The 14,299-nt window shown below is 47.3% G+C and overlaps 1 protein-coding gene across 1 annotated transcript in view; it reads right to left on the bottom strand.

Moving 5' to 3' along the window:
- Positions 1–14,299, bottom strand: part of Tbc1d22a (TBC1 domain family member 22A) — a 290,169-nt gene that overhangs the window by 149,212 nt on the left and 126,658 nt on the right. The window contains exon 9 of the mRNA XM_052160274.1: positions 1,039–1,148. Coding sequence (XP_052016234.1) covers positions 1,039–1,148 — 110 coding nt within the window. The remainder of the gene's footprint in view (positions 1–1,038; positions 1,149–14,299) is intronic.

The raw sequence follows: 14,299 nt of genomic DNA, 5'->3' as shown, positions 1-14,299 counted from the left end.
ACTCTCCCTTAGCTGGCATGGCACAGCTTTCTTTGTATGGCTTCTGCAAGTGGCTCCTAGAGAAAATCTTGGGAACTTGGTCCCTCCCCCTCTTCTATCAACAAAACTCCTTGTACTCCTAGAGCATCTCTTTTAGCCACCCTTAATCCTGGGAGCCTATACTTGCTGCCTCCATGCATGGTAAGGAAGCATCTGGGCCTTAGTCCACAGCGTGGCCCTCCAGGCTTGCCACATGCCTTGCGCCTTCCCAAGCGCAGAACACAGTGTCAGGTACAAAGGAGGTGTTTAACAAAGGTATTCTGGGCCAAGACAAACCAAAAATAATCCACAGGACATTTGAGAGCTGGCTTGCCTACTTCAGCCACTGCTATACAAGTTATCTAACTGCTGTCCCCATTCTTAAGTCATTAGCTAATGAGAAATGTCCTAGGCACTGTGCAGGTTTCAACACACACAAATACTGTCATGGGGCTTTTCTGTGAACATCACAGGCACTAACCCTAACTTCCATATGGAGATTAACAATGTCCCCATCATGATACCCAGGTACCCAGACTATAAAAGCTAGAGTCTACCCATGGATCAGGCACAGTGGGAGTGACACATGCACACAGAGGCCATGCCATCAAAGCTAGAAGGGCTATGGGCTGGTCACAGGCCTGGAAGGTACAGTCAAGGGGTACTGTCTGGACCTGATGCCCTTTAAGGAATAAGTGCCCGGTAGATTGCCAAGGACTCAAGAATCAGTGCCCACAATGTTTCTAAAGACTGGAGAATTCAGAATGCAGAAGCAAGGGAGGTCAGAGCATGGGGCTCAAACTCCATACACACCAAGTACTGGAATACTTGGCAGGACACAGTGACTGTTCCCAGAACCAGGAGCATGGACAACTTATCTCACACCTGTGACACTGAGGCAAGTATGTGCTGCCACAGTCAGAGAAAGGCTGCCTGCTTCTTCAGGTAGATGCCCAGTGGCCTTCCCAGCCTAGAGCTCCCTGCCCCCACTCCCCACCCCCCCAACCCCGCCCGGCTCACCTGAATGCCATCCAGCAGCTTGCTCATGCACCAGTAGGTGTCAGCCTCAATGTTGCGAAGCACCTCTGCAGGCACACTGGAGACGTCAACCTTGTCCACGTCTTCCTGGTCTGTGCAGAAGCAAGTATGAGAGACACAAGAGCAATCAACCACGTGAAGTAAACAAACGAGGAACCCACCATCCCCGTGCAGGCCAGCCTCCCTCCACCATGGGCTAGGTGATCATGCTGAATAAACGGCTCATGAGACCCACACCTAATCGCTTAACACTTCTCAACTTTAATATCTAAGTAGTTGCAGATAATTAATATTCTGAATCCATTCTGGTTAATTAGCATAATTAATATATTGTAAATTATTACTTCTCAAACAGCTCATATTCTAGAAAGAGAAAACCTTCCATACATTGCTAAGTCCTAACAGAACTGAGAGTTCCTCCATCAGAGTTTTAAAAACTCTGCTTCTAATAAGTTTATATATTCATTCGGAAATAATTCCTTTGGAATACAGTTTCTGAGGGAGAGCTTCCCAAACTGCTCAGGGTAAACATTTCTGTGCTACTATCTAATGCCCCAGAAGGCAGAGGCACAGATGAGCTTTAGAGAAGACAGTGGTATTCAAAATAATTTCCTTCTAAAAGTAGAGAAAACAGATGCCTAATTGAAATGGTTCATCAGATATTTGAGCAAACTCATCTTTGACCCTGAGAAGGACTATTACCCAGGAAAATGCTCATAAACAGTTTAGAAATTGACTGCCCATTTTATCATTTTCTTATTTTCATTTTATTTGCAAACACATGTGCATCTTTATAAAGAAAATGTTCTTTAAGAAGAAAACATTTTAGTCCACATTCATTTTGAAAGTCCAGGCAAAGCCCAGCAATGCTACAACACTGCTAATTATCAAGAGCTTATCATTTTCCCATCATCCCCTATGTCTCAGACACGCCCACTCAAGCAACCTGCCACAACTCTATTCCCACTGTCAGGGTCTCTAACAGCCTATGACATGCAGAGAAACAACAATACAGCAGAGGTAAACAGCCTGGAATTCAGAAAGCCCACAACAGACCTGAGACCTGAGACCAGTGTGGGGTCTCTAGCTGCTCAATCATCCTTTGCCATCACATCTGACCACCTTCCTAACTGCTCCCCACAAAGGGCCTGGGCCAAGCCCCCCCCCCCGCCCCCCAGCTTCCTAACCATCCTCAGTGATGACTTCCTCTTCAGCACCTGCATGGATCCTGCCACTCGTAAGGATGAGTCTTCCTGGTTCTTTGTATATAACAGAGACCAGAAGGGTAATGGAAAAGCGTTGTCATATCGAAGTCCCTGGGTAGAAGCTGACAGGCAGGCTTTTTGTGCTGACCTACTGAGCCTGGAGATGGTGACAGTCCAACACAGAACCAGCAGCACCCAGCCCTTTGGTACCAGCTCACACTTCACCTACAGTGATAGTAGGTCTGTAAGAAACGGTGCCTGTGCCCCAGTTCTCTCTGTGGCACTGCTTAGGTTTAGGGAATCTCTTTTTAAAATGTGACGTAGTTCATACCATGAAATCTACACTTTAAATGAATAAAAGCAGGGCCTTCACCATGCCTACATACTGCAAGCACATGCATAAGTCTGTGGAAAGAGCTTGTGAGATCACCACCATGAACTAACTGCAAGGCATTTTCCTCAGCCCAGTAAGAATCCCTGTATCCTTCGGGAGTCACTCCCTTCCTACCATCTTCCCAGTTCCTGGCCGTATCCACCAACTCCTGTCTGCATCTGTGCCTATTTTGGATGACTCGTAGGGAGGAGCCCACACCTTGTGGCCTTCACGGTACATGTGTGCTGGAGACTGATCAGGACTTGTTTTCTATATGCTGGCAAATAGTGGACTGTCTATATTATGGGGTGATGGACATAGCAGGTGCTGTATGATAACTATCACTCCAGACCAAGCCCTGGGCAGACAGCTAGGCAGGATAGACAATGACCCCCAAGAGGCTAATTCATTAAAGAAAAACACATGTTCAGGGCCAGAACAGCCAAGTGGCAGAAATCCAGAACCAGGGTCAGTGACTACTGAGACCCTGTGGGAAGGACGCTGTCACTGATGTCACACTGGAGCCAAAGAATTTACAACCCTAAGAGATACAATTGGTTAACTTTCCCCTTCCCTTGGATACAGGTCAGACTGACAGGCATGGCTGTGGTACCTCATCTGATACTCCTGAGTTGTCTTGTAACAGTCATATACTCCTAAAACTCTGTCCCCTACTACCTGCAGGGATGCAAGAATCCTCCCCTCATAGTCAGTCCTCAGAGGCCCACTCCTGGAAAATGTCTGATCTTGGAAAGGCAGATCTGAACACATGCTTTAGTGAATACACCATTCAGTGATTCTGTGAGAAAGGTGCTATCTCCCTGGTCCCTTGGGCTGCAGTGGCAGAAGTTATCACCTCTCTCAGGTGACAGATGCAATAGGGAGACTACCACAGCCTGCCTCACATTCAGCCCAGTCCAATGCCCCCTTTCCACTGACTGAAATGGTAAGATCAAGAATGAATATGTGGGGGCTGGAAAGGTGGCTCAGCGGTTAAGAGTACCGACTGCTCTTCTGAAGGTCTTGCATTCAAATCCCAGCAACCACATGGTGACTCACAACCATCCATAACAAATCTGATGCCCTCTTCTGAAGTGCCTGAAAACAGCTACAGTGTACTTACATATAATAATAAATAAATCTTTAAAAAATGCATATGTGGGTATGAATGCTTCCTCCTGCTTCCCAGGAACAACTCTTTAGCAGAACTGACTCCTACCCTGCGAGCCCAGGAGCAAGTCTGATTTTATCTTCCAGTCTCAGGGCACTGAATCAACAACCACATTCCAAGGGCATCTTCTGAGATGGTTTCCACTGGCATACCCTTTTTCAAGGGCCTTCCAAGCACAGAGACATTTCCTCAGGCATAATCAAAGGTAAACAGCAAGAAGGGCCCTCTCAGACCTCTAGTGCACAGAAGCAGCCAGGCTAGCCTAGCCTGGGCCTGCACCAAACAGGCACTGTGTGGGGCAGGCAGAAGCCTCAATATTTCTTAGTCTGTTTAGCCGGCCTATTATTTTAGCCATGGAAATGTCAGCAGCCTGTTCTGGGCGTCATTTCTCACAGCAGCTCATTTGTTACTCTTCAGTGTAACGAAGGAATGGCATTTAACTCCAAGAAGCCCTCTGCCTATTCGTCTTCTAAACGCCAAGAGGACAGCGCTTGGCCTCACTGTTAGAATGGAATACATACCCTAGCCCTTACAGCAGTCACATACACTGTGGAGAGGCAAGGATGGAGACCTAGGGCCTTCTCTGCAGAAGGGTCTGGGGTAGAATGGCAGGAAGTCTCATAGAGAACAGGATAGACGATGCTGCTGGAGCCGTCTCGACAGCTCATCTTTCCCCAGGGCTGCTAAGGACAGCACGACTGGAACTTGTACAGGGTCCTGTGGTCAGAACCAGGTGAAAAATGCTACTGCATTCAATGGACAGGGCGGGTGCTACAAGGAGGGGCCAGCACTGGAGAAAGTCCTAACCATCCTCAAAGTCTGCACTGATGTGAGTGCAGAAAGCTGCAGGGGACAGGAAGTTGGTGATAAGTGGTGGGTGGACAGATAGAAGAAACAATCTAAGTGACTTAGACAGGCGGCAGGCACAGGTGTTTAATTGTTGTTTTTCAATATAAAAAGGCTATGTTAGGAAAGCAAAGAATAAAAATTTCTGCACATCTTCCCACACCCAGAAACAAAGAGGAGCAAGAGGTGAGACAGGCTCAGAATGGAGAACAGTGCAGTGACAAGAGCTGCCTGCTAGGACATCGGCCACCTGCTAACCACGGAGTCTTTGTGCTGACTTTGTGCTAGAGCCTGTTTGCATACACTCAACCCACTTAGTGGAAGAGCATCTATTAGGGTGCAGGGGCAGCCTACTGGGAAATGATGAACTCAGGACAAGGCCTAGGAAGGTTCAGGGCCTGATATGAATCCTGGGCATTCCCTCCCCATTTCACCTGCCTGCTCTGACACCATAGCCTCTAGCTAGGGCACAGAGTGGAGGAGCTCCTGTAAGAACTAACTGAACCCACTTATACAACTACAACTTTAGAAAGTAGAACTTAGAGAGTAGAAACTGTCAGTAAAACATTCAGTACATGGGTTGTCACTCAAGCAAAGGACTGAACTGACGCCATGACATCACCCCAAGTTAAGGCCTCCTGGTGGGGAGGCCTCCAGGGATGACATCAGGATTTGAAATGGCCAAGGTACCTGAGCACTGGAATTTTACCTTGTAATAGGAGGCAGTGAGTGGAACTGGGATCTCTTTCATATCAATTCACATAACAGGGTGATGACTGGAAAGGAGGAAAATGACTCCAGTTTATATGCCCCCCCTCCTGCCAAAGGAGCCTTCGACACTGGTACAGATGCCAGGCTGTAGAGTAAAGAGCCAGCACCTGGCAGAAAGCAAGCTCCTGGTGGTAGGAAGGAGGGAGAGGCTGTTGTCATGACGACACTAATCACCTATGCTGCACAAACCCTGCAATAAACCTCTTCACATAATTAGGAGCTTAACTGGTAATCAAAAATATTCTGTTCTTTATAAGCAAGCTGGAATTGCTCTATGGATCTAATCTTCACATTTCCCAACTTGGGAGTTTTAAATTTGAAACCCTGACACTTCGGTGATGGAGATTGTACCACTTAATTACGCAGATTTGGGTTCTGTTGTGGAGAAAGGGTCCTGCTTTGGTGAGGGTAGCGCCACAACTCCAGACTATAAATTCACAAAACTCTGGTTCAGCAAAAACAACTAACACTGTGATCAAATTGGTTTTGCAGTGGGAATGTTTAATTCTAATATAAATAATGTTCAATTCAAGGTTATAGAAGAAACCGCGGTCACCGTTCCCTCTCTACTCCACAGCTGAAAACTTCAGCCACCACCCACGGGACCATAGCACATACCTATGATTGGAGGGAAGGGTGGGAACAGACAAGAGCCACAAGATAAGGGTGAGATGGGTGAGCTGGTACATATCCAAGACCAGGGAGCCTGGAAGAGTCCTGGCTGATGAGAATTGGCAGCCGCTTCCCACAGTAACACATTTTGCTCCCTATCCCCCCGCTCTCCATGCCCTACAGAGCACTGACCAAGCTCACAGAGCACACAGACAGGAAGAGAGTGGGCCTGTGATGCAAGACCCTAGTGGGGATGCAAGCACAGAAAGAAGGCACTTCCTTCTGTGGACCTGTGACGTCACTCTTCATTCTTTCAAGACACAGCATTCTGACTGTGCCTGGACTCTTGGCTTCACAACACACTGTGAGTAGGCATTTTTGTTCATAAAAAAAAAAACTACTCGCTGGAGCAGTAACAGGTTCTATCGCAAGCTTGAAGCACTAGCAAGAAACTGGGGTAGGAAGGGAGAGGGTGAGACAAGAGCATCTTTAATGTCTGAAAAAGATTAGTCGCTGCCCTCTGGACTCAGTGGTTTCTGGCTGCTTGTTTGTAGGGACGTTTGCCAATTTAAAAAACAAACAAACAAACAAACAGGAGAAAGCAAATAAGACAGAGACGGAAGTGTAAGGGTGTCTGTCCAGTGTAGATGGCTGCCCATACTGAGTTCACAGTGGCAGGAAGGAAGGTGATGTTGAGAAGGGTGAGACTCACAGAGCCTGGACACTGGCTCTGGGCTGACCCATGTAAATCCCTATCATCACAGAGACACTGAAAGCTGAGAGCCAACCCAACTTAAGGTGGCCACAGGACAGCGCAGAGAAAGATGCCCACAGCAGCACTAATGAGTATGGTCCACTACAGTCAACAATTGCACAGGGGGACAGGTCAATTCCACAGTCACAATCCCCACCACAAAGGACAGAATGTAGCTTGCAGAGGCCCCACACAGCATATGCCACAAGCCTCATCTCCTACCTATGCCTTCCTGGCACTGACCCTCAACACAGAAGAGTACCTCAAGGCCTATGTCTCTAGCACCTACAGCAGTATGGAGCACAGAGCAGATGCTCATTAAATGCATGACGAGGGAATAAACGGACTTCCTTCAAAGAGCCTGTGGTCTAGGAGGAATGACTAATGACAAACATAATGAGAAGAACTAATCCTTGAGGAATAAGAAGTAGACGCCAGCCCAGCTTCTCAGCTACAGAAAACATTTAGGCTATTACTGAACTGATGGCAGTGCATCAGAACTGTCGTCTGAGTATGCCAATGACAGCACGAACAACACTACAGTAAAAAGGAACTCACTCAAATTGAAGGAAGCAAGCATTCTTCCCAGCATGCCCCCTTAACTCGCCCTTGCCACCCCTCAAGAAGACTCAGTTCTCTCAGAAGATGGAGAACAATTTGGCTATTTTGAAAGCCTCAAAAAGCTACAGTTGTTAAAACGCTGTTTGCCTTTGAAAATTATAGGCCCACTTTCTCAGGAAAGCAGGGTGCTCATATGTCCCTGGGGGATCCTAGCTGTCTCAGAGAGGGGGGTTTCAACCCTAAGCCTGCTTTTCCTGACACAGGACAGCAGGAAATCCATGGACCCTCGGAGTCATTAAGCCACAAGCTGTGCAGCTGAGAACAGGCTCAGCACCCCAGCATCTCACAGGATGCCTGCCTGAATGTGGTATTAGGAGATGTGGGTCCCTCGTTATTTCTTAATGAGGAAAAGCATCTTAGGCTTCCAGCTAAGACCTTCTTTCTGAAGCTGTCTTCCAATTAGGAGACTACACAGACACCTACCTCTCAGCAGTGGGAACCTATAGAAAATGAACTTTCTGAGAATACAAACTGATCATAAATCAATCTACTAAACTGATTTATCTCTATCTAACTAAGTCAAAAGTAACCGCAGGTCTTCATATCAATCAGCAAAACAGCCCTGGTTCAAATTATGAATAAAGGAACAGAGAGAATAAAAGACCAAAATAAGACCAGCCACCCAGGCTGTTCATCCTAAACCCTTGGTCAGTCAGCCCTACAGAGCCCGGCTTCACTCGCCCCACACCAGGGGGTCCTCCACTGGGACTAAATTCACCTCGGTGGGTTGTTTAGGGGCCACTCCTGTTACAAACAAGAATGCAGTGCAGGCTCTGGGCAGCTGCGCAGCTTCCGCACAGGCCCTCAGGGGCAGGTCAGGAAGGCAGCCGGAAACAGGGCTACTGGATCACCGAAAACTCTTAAGTGCTTGTAAGAGGGAAAGGCCAACAAATTTATTACAGGCTCATAACCATAATCTACAAAGAGTTATTTCTCAGTAAGAAATACATGGCAGGAGGCCACCTGAGAATAAAGAAAACACCCTCAAACACTTTGTAGGAAAGAAGCCAGCTAAAGCCACGAAGTAAAACCAACTGGTCCATAAGACATACTGTTCACCCACACCAGGAGGGCCATTTCTGTTAAAATGATGCCTACCTTATCCAAGGAATAAGAAGCAAACTTTTAGAACCCACAAGGCCAGGCCCAAACACAGTACTCAGCCCTAAGAGGATCAAGAAGACTTTGTGGGGAGGGGCTAACAAAAGCCACTGAGATCTCTGGGAGAAAGTCTCAGAGAACAGTCTGGCAGGAAGAGTCAGAGGACCATCCACCACGTAGAGAAATCAAGGCAGCAGAAGCCTGAAGCAGCTGGTCATGGGGCATCCAGTCAGAAGAGAGCAGTGAATGCATGCTGGTACTCGCTTTCTGCAGGCTTCCTGGCCCAGAGACTGGGGTCAGCCTCAGTGGGCAGGTCTTCCCGCCTCCATTAGCATAGTCAAGATAATGCCCCAAACTCCCCAGTGACTCTAGAGTCTGCAGAATTGACAATTAACACTGACCATCACAAACACTAACATGTAAGAGTCTACAGGGCAGGTCCAAGTTCTCCGTGGAATAAAGACCAGGCACTTTTTTCAAAATCAGTGCAGAAGAAATCTGAGTCACTTAAAATGTTATCTACCAGGGGAAATCAGCCACAACCCTGTCACCGAAAATATGACCACTGCAGAAGCTGCTGCACAGTCTTCCAGGAAGCTGGTCCCAGGTGCTCAGCCACATCCTTTCTTTCGGAGGTAGACATCAAATCACATATCTTACTATTTACTTTATTTTCTGTGTATGTAGGAGTACCTGTATGCATATCTGCTCTGAAAGAGTGCTTGGTGCCCTCAGAGGCCAGAGAGGGTATTGGATCCCCTGGACTGGAGCTACAAAGGATTGTGAGGTACCACATGGGTATTGGCAACCAAATCCAAGTTCTCTGCAGTAACAACAAATGCTTTAAACCACTGAACCATCTCTCTGACCTCACATCCTACTATTATAAGGAATGTCGCACTAAACTGGGCATCTTTTCTGCACAAAGATGCCAGAAGGATTACCTAAAGCAATCTTTGTCCCTTTCCATTGGGAGGTGAAGGCAGGATCTACATGTCTGGATTCCCACTGCAGAAGGCTCTCCCTGGCTGCCTTCTATAGACATCTGCATCTGGCTCTGCCTTCACAGCAAGCACTGGTCTAGCTCAGCACCTCAGCGGGCTCAGGAACACTTCCTCAACACACAAGTGAAAAGCTGCCCCATTATCTTTCTCTGCAAAGTAACCCATCACAGTCCACAGTCATGATACTACCTAACATGCAACCTCCACAAATCACCTCTGTCAGTTAGAAGGACACTGGTGGCCATGTGTGGTGGTGCACACCTGAAATCCCAGTACTTGAGGCTGAGGTAGGTAGATGAAGACCTTGAGAACATCCTGGCCTACAGAGTAAATTCTAGTCTGGCTTAGGCTATATGGAAGGCATTATTTTTTTAAAAGGTGAGTGGGAGTGGAGTTGGAGATAGGAAAGAATTAATGGCATTTATCCTACCTCCGGACTCTAAGGACTCACACTGAGTCCTTAGCACATGGCCTTGGAAGGCCTACTGACACATGTCAAAACCTGGTGCCTCAATTTTCTGGGGTGAGCGCAAGGCCACTAAGAGAAAAGCTATGAAAAATGTGGTCTCTATCAACCAATTACATAGAGACATTTTCTTCTCCCTCATGTTTGTATTAAATGCACAAAATGCAGAATTTGGGGTGTGGGCCTAGAAAGCCTCGAGCCACACAGAAATTAGGGTATATTAACTGAGACAGGGACCTGGCTCCTATGGCCTCTGTGCTTGTTCCAGGTGTGCATCAACTCTAAGGATGGTCAATCAGTGTGATGGGAGAGCTACAGAAGCCTGAGTCTAGAGGCACACAGACACAGCGCGTCATCTAAGCTGCAGGGGTTTTTAGTGCGTGGGCGTGAGAAGGAGCCTCAGTGTCAACCCACGGCCAGAACTCACAGTGAATATAGGGCACAATTTTAAAAGGAACTTGGAAACATCCTCGACATTCATTTGTCATGTTCCATGACATTTTCAGTGGATTTTCAAAACCTAGACTGTCATAAATTAGTATAATGAATACCTATGTTTATTCAAAAGCAGTTAAGAAATTAGGATCAACATTAAAGCTACGTGAGATAAAAAGGTTAACTATCAGAATGAATGCAAGTAATCTAAAAACCAAGGGCAAAGGCCTGAACACCCTCGACCCCCACCTCCAAATCTAATGTCCTTAGACTCCACAGGACCTTGCAGCAATCAGAATATTTAACTCGAGCACCTTGGTCTTTGGGGTTTCACGTATGGAGTATTCTACCTGAAACATCTGTGGAAACACTACAAACCCTAAGTACTGACATCTGGACCTCTGGCCCAGCATTTCAGATAGCTAACGTTCAGCTTGTACCTGTATTTTCTAGGAGGGTTTTATGAAAGGTTCTTTGTGACAGAAAGCCTGGCCAAAGGCTTTCATTTCTCATCTTTAAGAAAATTCATTCTCTTAAAAGCTGACTGGAAATCTTGTTCTGTGCTGTGTTCAGGTGGTGTTGACAAGCTAGACGGCCTAGACCTGTCCACTGTATGTCAAGTTGAGGGTCTTTGAGTTGCGCATCAAAAGGATGCAAAGGATAACGCAATTTCTAAATTGGGTCCGACACCGTTACTCACACTAAGGTTTGACAGCAGTACACATCATGTTAGTGCCAGGTTTCAAACAGACTCAGAGGCTCCTCCGTTGGAGGCTGGAAAAGAGACTCCGTAAACTGGAGGGACAGCTTGGACTTGTGGCCTTGCCCTGACTCATCATTAGTGGACAGTCCCTCGGTGAGATTTGCCAGCCTCCCAGGGCCCAAGCAAAAACAAGCGTGAGTCTTTGGCACAATCCCCCACTACCAAGGAATCAGAACCATATTTTGGGCAGAAGTCAACAGGAGGCTGCTGATGAAACTGGAGGCAGCTTTGAGGGATACCCAGGGAGGGAATGCTGGAAAGGCCAGATAGAACAGGTCAGCTCGAAGGGCTGAGGGGCAGGCAGCATTAAAAGAAACAGATACATAAGCTAACAGGATCAGTGCCTTCCAGAAAAGCAGTTCAGGCTGACACTCCAGGGATAATGAATACAAACTATATCAAAGAAGAAAATTCTGCTACCAAGAATGAAGTGGTTGCACCAGACTGCTGGGAAAAGGGTACCAGACTCCTTCCTTGGCTGCTTTGAGCAAAGGACCGTCAGTAAAGCAACTAGACAGACTACCACTACACCAGCACCAGCCATCCTAAACACGTGAGGAACACCTTCGAGCACCTACACGACTGAAGCACAGCCAAATGTTTCCACAGCTTCCACCAGACGCCCTGTCTGTCAGGGAGTCAAACCTCTTTTCTCTATACATACACATGCTGTTGAGGGGCTAGAGTGTGCTTTTAGTTGTAAGCATTCATATCTCCTCCTTTGTAACATCAACACCTATATCTCGAGCAATTTTTGAGACATGTATCTTCCACACCAACCTAAGAAGTCATTTGTAAAGACAATCACCGTGGTATGAAAGCCAGGGCAACGAGAACCAGCAACAAGGCTTCTGGATGTAAATTTGGGGTAAGCCAAAATTAATAAACCACTTCAATGATAAATCAAAAATCGTAATTAGTATTTTAATTTTTTTATACATAATAGACCACGTAACACTAGACTGAATATTATATTACCACCATATAATTACACCACAACATGCTATACAGCCCATCCTCAACACTGTTATTAGACTCATAAAATATGCTTCCAGAATGAGAAAAAATAGCTGTCAAGAACTGCATCTTATTATTCAACTATTAAACTTTCTTAATCATCAATCAGTTTAATTGCTCCTGACATGGGTTATAAATAACAATTTGTGGTTCAATAAAATACTACCAGGGGTAACCCCTTCACTCCCAAAGCTGATCAGATTTTCTTCTTGCATATTCAGGGATGATTTTATCTGGGATTCAGTCATTTCCATTTCACCTGCTTTTAGCATTTTGAAACATTTTTGCTAATTTATACACAATCTGTTATGCCATGGCTGTATAAATTACACAGCATTATCTCCCATTAGATCCTAGCATGCAGACAACACAGTTCACTGTAGCTCTCATGAGGCTGAATGAAGACATTAGTGTGTAACAGTGTTCAGAGCTGGTGATTGTCCACCCTCCAGTTCAGTCAGTGAGGTCCTGAGTTCCACTTGCCACCCAGAGATGGGGCTGCATCAAACATGGGCAACCAAGAGTAGTCCTTTCCAAGGACCTTCCATTGGAGGGACAGAAGACAAGCACACCAAGCCCTGGAACAACAGGTGGGGCTCTATTTCTGCCTACAACCTCACGTTCCATCAGTCACAACCTATATGTATGAGCCAGTGACCGCCTCCCTCTGCCTTGCTACCATAGAGCTACAGCAACCCAGAGGGGTCTCACTAGATGCCACTCAATGCACCACACAGCCCTCCTGTCCTCTGTGAGAATGCACACTGCTAGAATTACCGAAGCGGGATGAGGGGTGAGCCGCCAAGACCTGGGAGTTACGTCCAGTGGAGTCACAGGCTTCAGAGACATGGGAATAAGAACCACACACCCAGGCAGGCAACTGGAAGCAGAATGGATGGAAGGAGGCTCATAGCAGGCTACTGCCAGAGATGAGAGACCCTATTCTGCTTGAAGAAGGGGGGATGATATTTAGCCTGCTTGAAGGACAGAGGATACAGAGGCCTCTGAAAGTAGATTCTCAAGTGACTTCAGCCTGGAGTACTGGGAAAGCATTCAGCTTAAACTACACACATCTGACCACCTCGGCTCCCTGAACATCTCCTGTGCTCCCGCTGGCAGCCAAGCACTCACACTGGCCTATGATGCTCCCCATGAGGAGTCTTCCAGAGGCTATCCAGAGAGTGTGGAGTGAGTTCCTGCTCCCCTTCACCCCCTTCCAGTCACTAGCTTGACAGGTTGGAGTCATTCCCAGTGTCCCCTTACACTCCAGCCTCCCCGGGCACTGCGTGCCCTGCCCTCCTTCATATGACCATCCTCAACTCCATGCCTCACTCCCCACTTCATCCACTAGTCTGGAACCCTTCCCCCACAGGCCCACTGATTTCTCACATGCACCCTGCCGTGTACCACCTTTCTTAGCCATCCCCTGAGTCACCAAGGTCCTCACAGGCTCTCCAGGAACCTAGAACATAGCACAATGTCCCACCCATCCTAGGCACATGAGACTTGAGGCAGAAAACAGACAAGATGGGGAAACCACGAGGCACTTCCTCGGGGCTTGACAGTTTACACATACAAGTCCTTGTATGTCCTGTCATACAAGGACTTTGAGGTATCTATTCTTGGTGACACAAATGAGTCTAAGGAACAGAGACAAGCTGAACAGGGTCCGCACTCGAGTTCTCAGGCTTCAGCCAGCAAGGGAAGTCAGGTGGGAACAGACAGTCGGGCTGAGGCAGTGGTTCTACAGCCAAGGAAGCGCAGGAGCCCAAAGGGGAGGAGAGGGGACAGGGCACTAGGAGGCCTGCTGTGGCCATGGCTCTTGGTATAGAGTGGGGAACCTGTGCCCTCTGACCTGCATATTCTTTAATCAATGCAACAGGCAAGATTGGAACAACAACCAAGAAAATCTTCCAGGGGCCACCAAACTGCTCACACCGTGAGTGTCGCATGTCTCCGTCTGGACTCCCAGGAGCAGCAGGTAGTCACACTCCCCTATTCCAGGTAAAAGGCACTCAGCAAGGCACGGGCCTGTAAGGGGCAGGGTGACACAGAGCTGAGCAACAAAAAAACGCCTGAGCCCCTGACTTCCAGGTCCACTGGA

This window comes from Apodemus sylvaticus, chromosome 17 (assembly GCF_947179515.1).
Source record: "Apodemus sylvaticus chromosome 17, mApoSyl1.1, whole genome shotgun sequence".
In the NCBI taxonomy this organism is placed as follows: domain Eukaryota; kingdom Metazoa; phylum Chordata; class Mammalia; order Rodentia; family Muridae; genus Apodemus; species Apodemus sylvaticus.
Note: the sequence above shows the minus strand (reverse complement) of the source record. Positions and strands in the feature narration are given on the sequence as shown.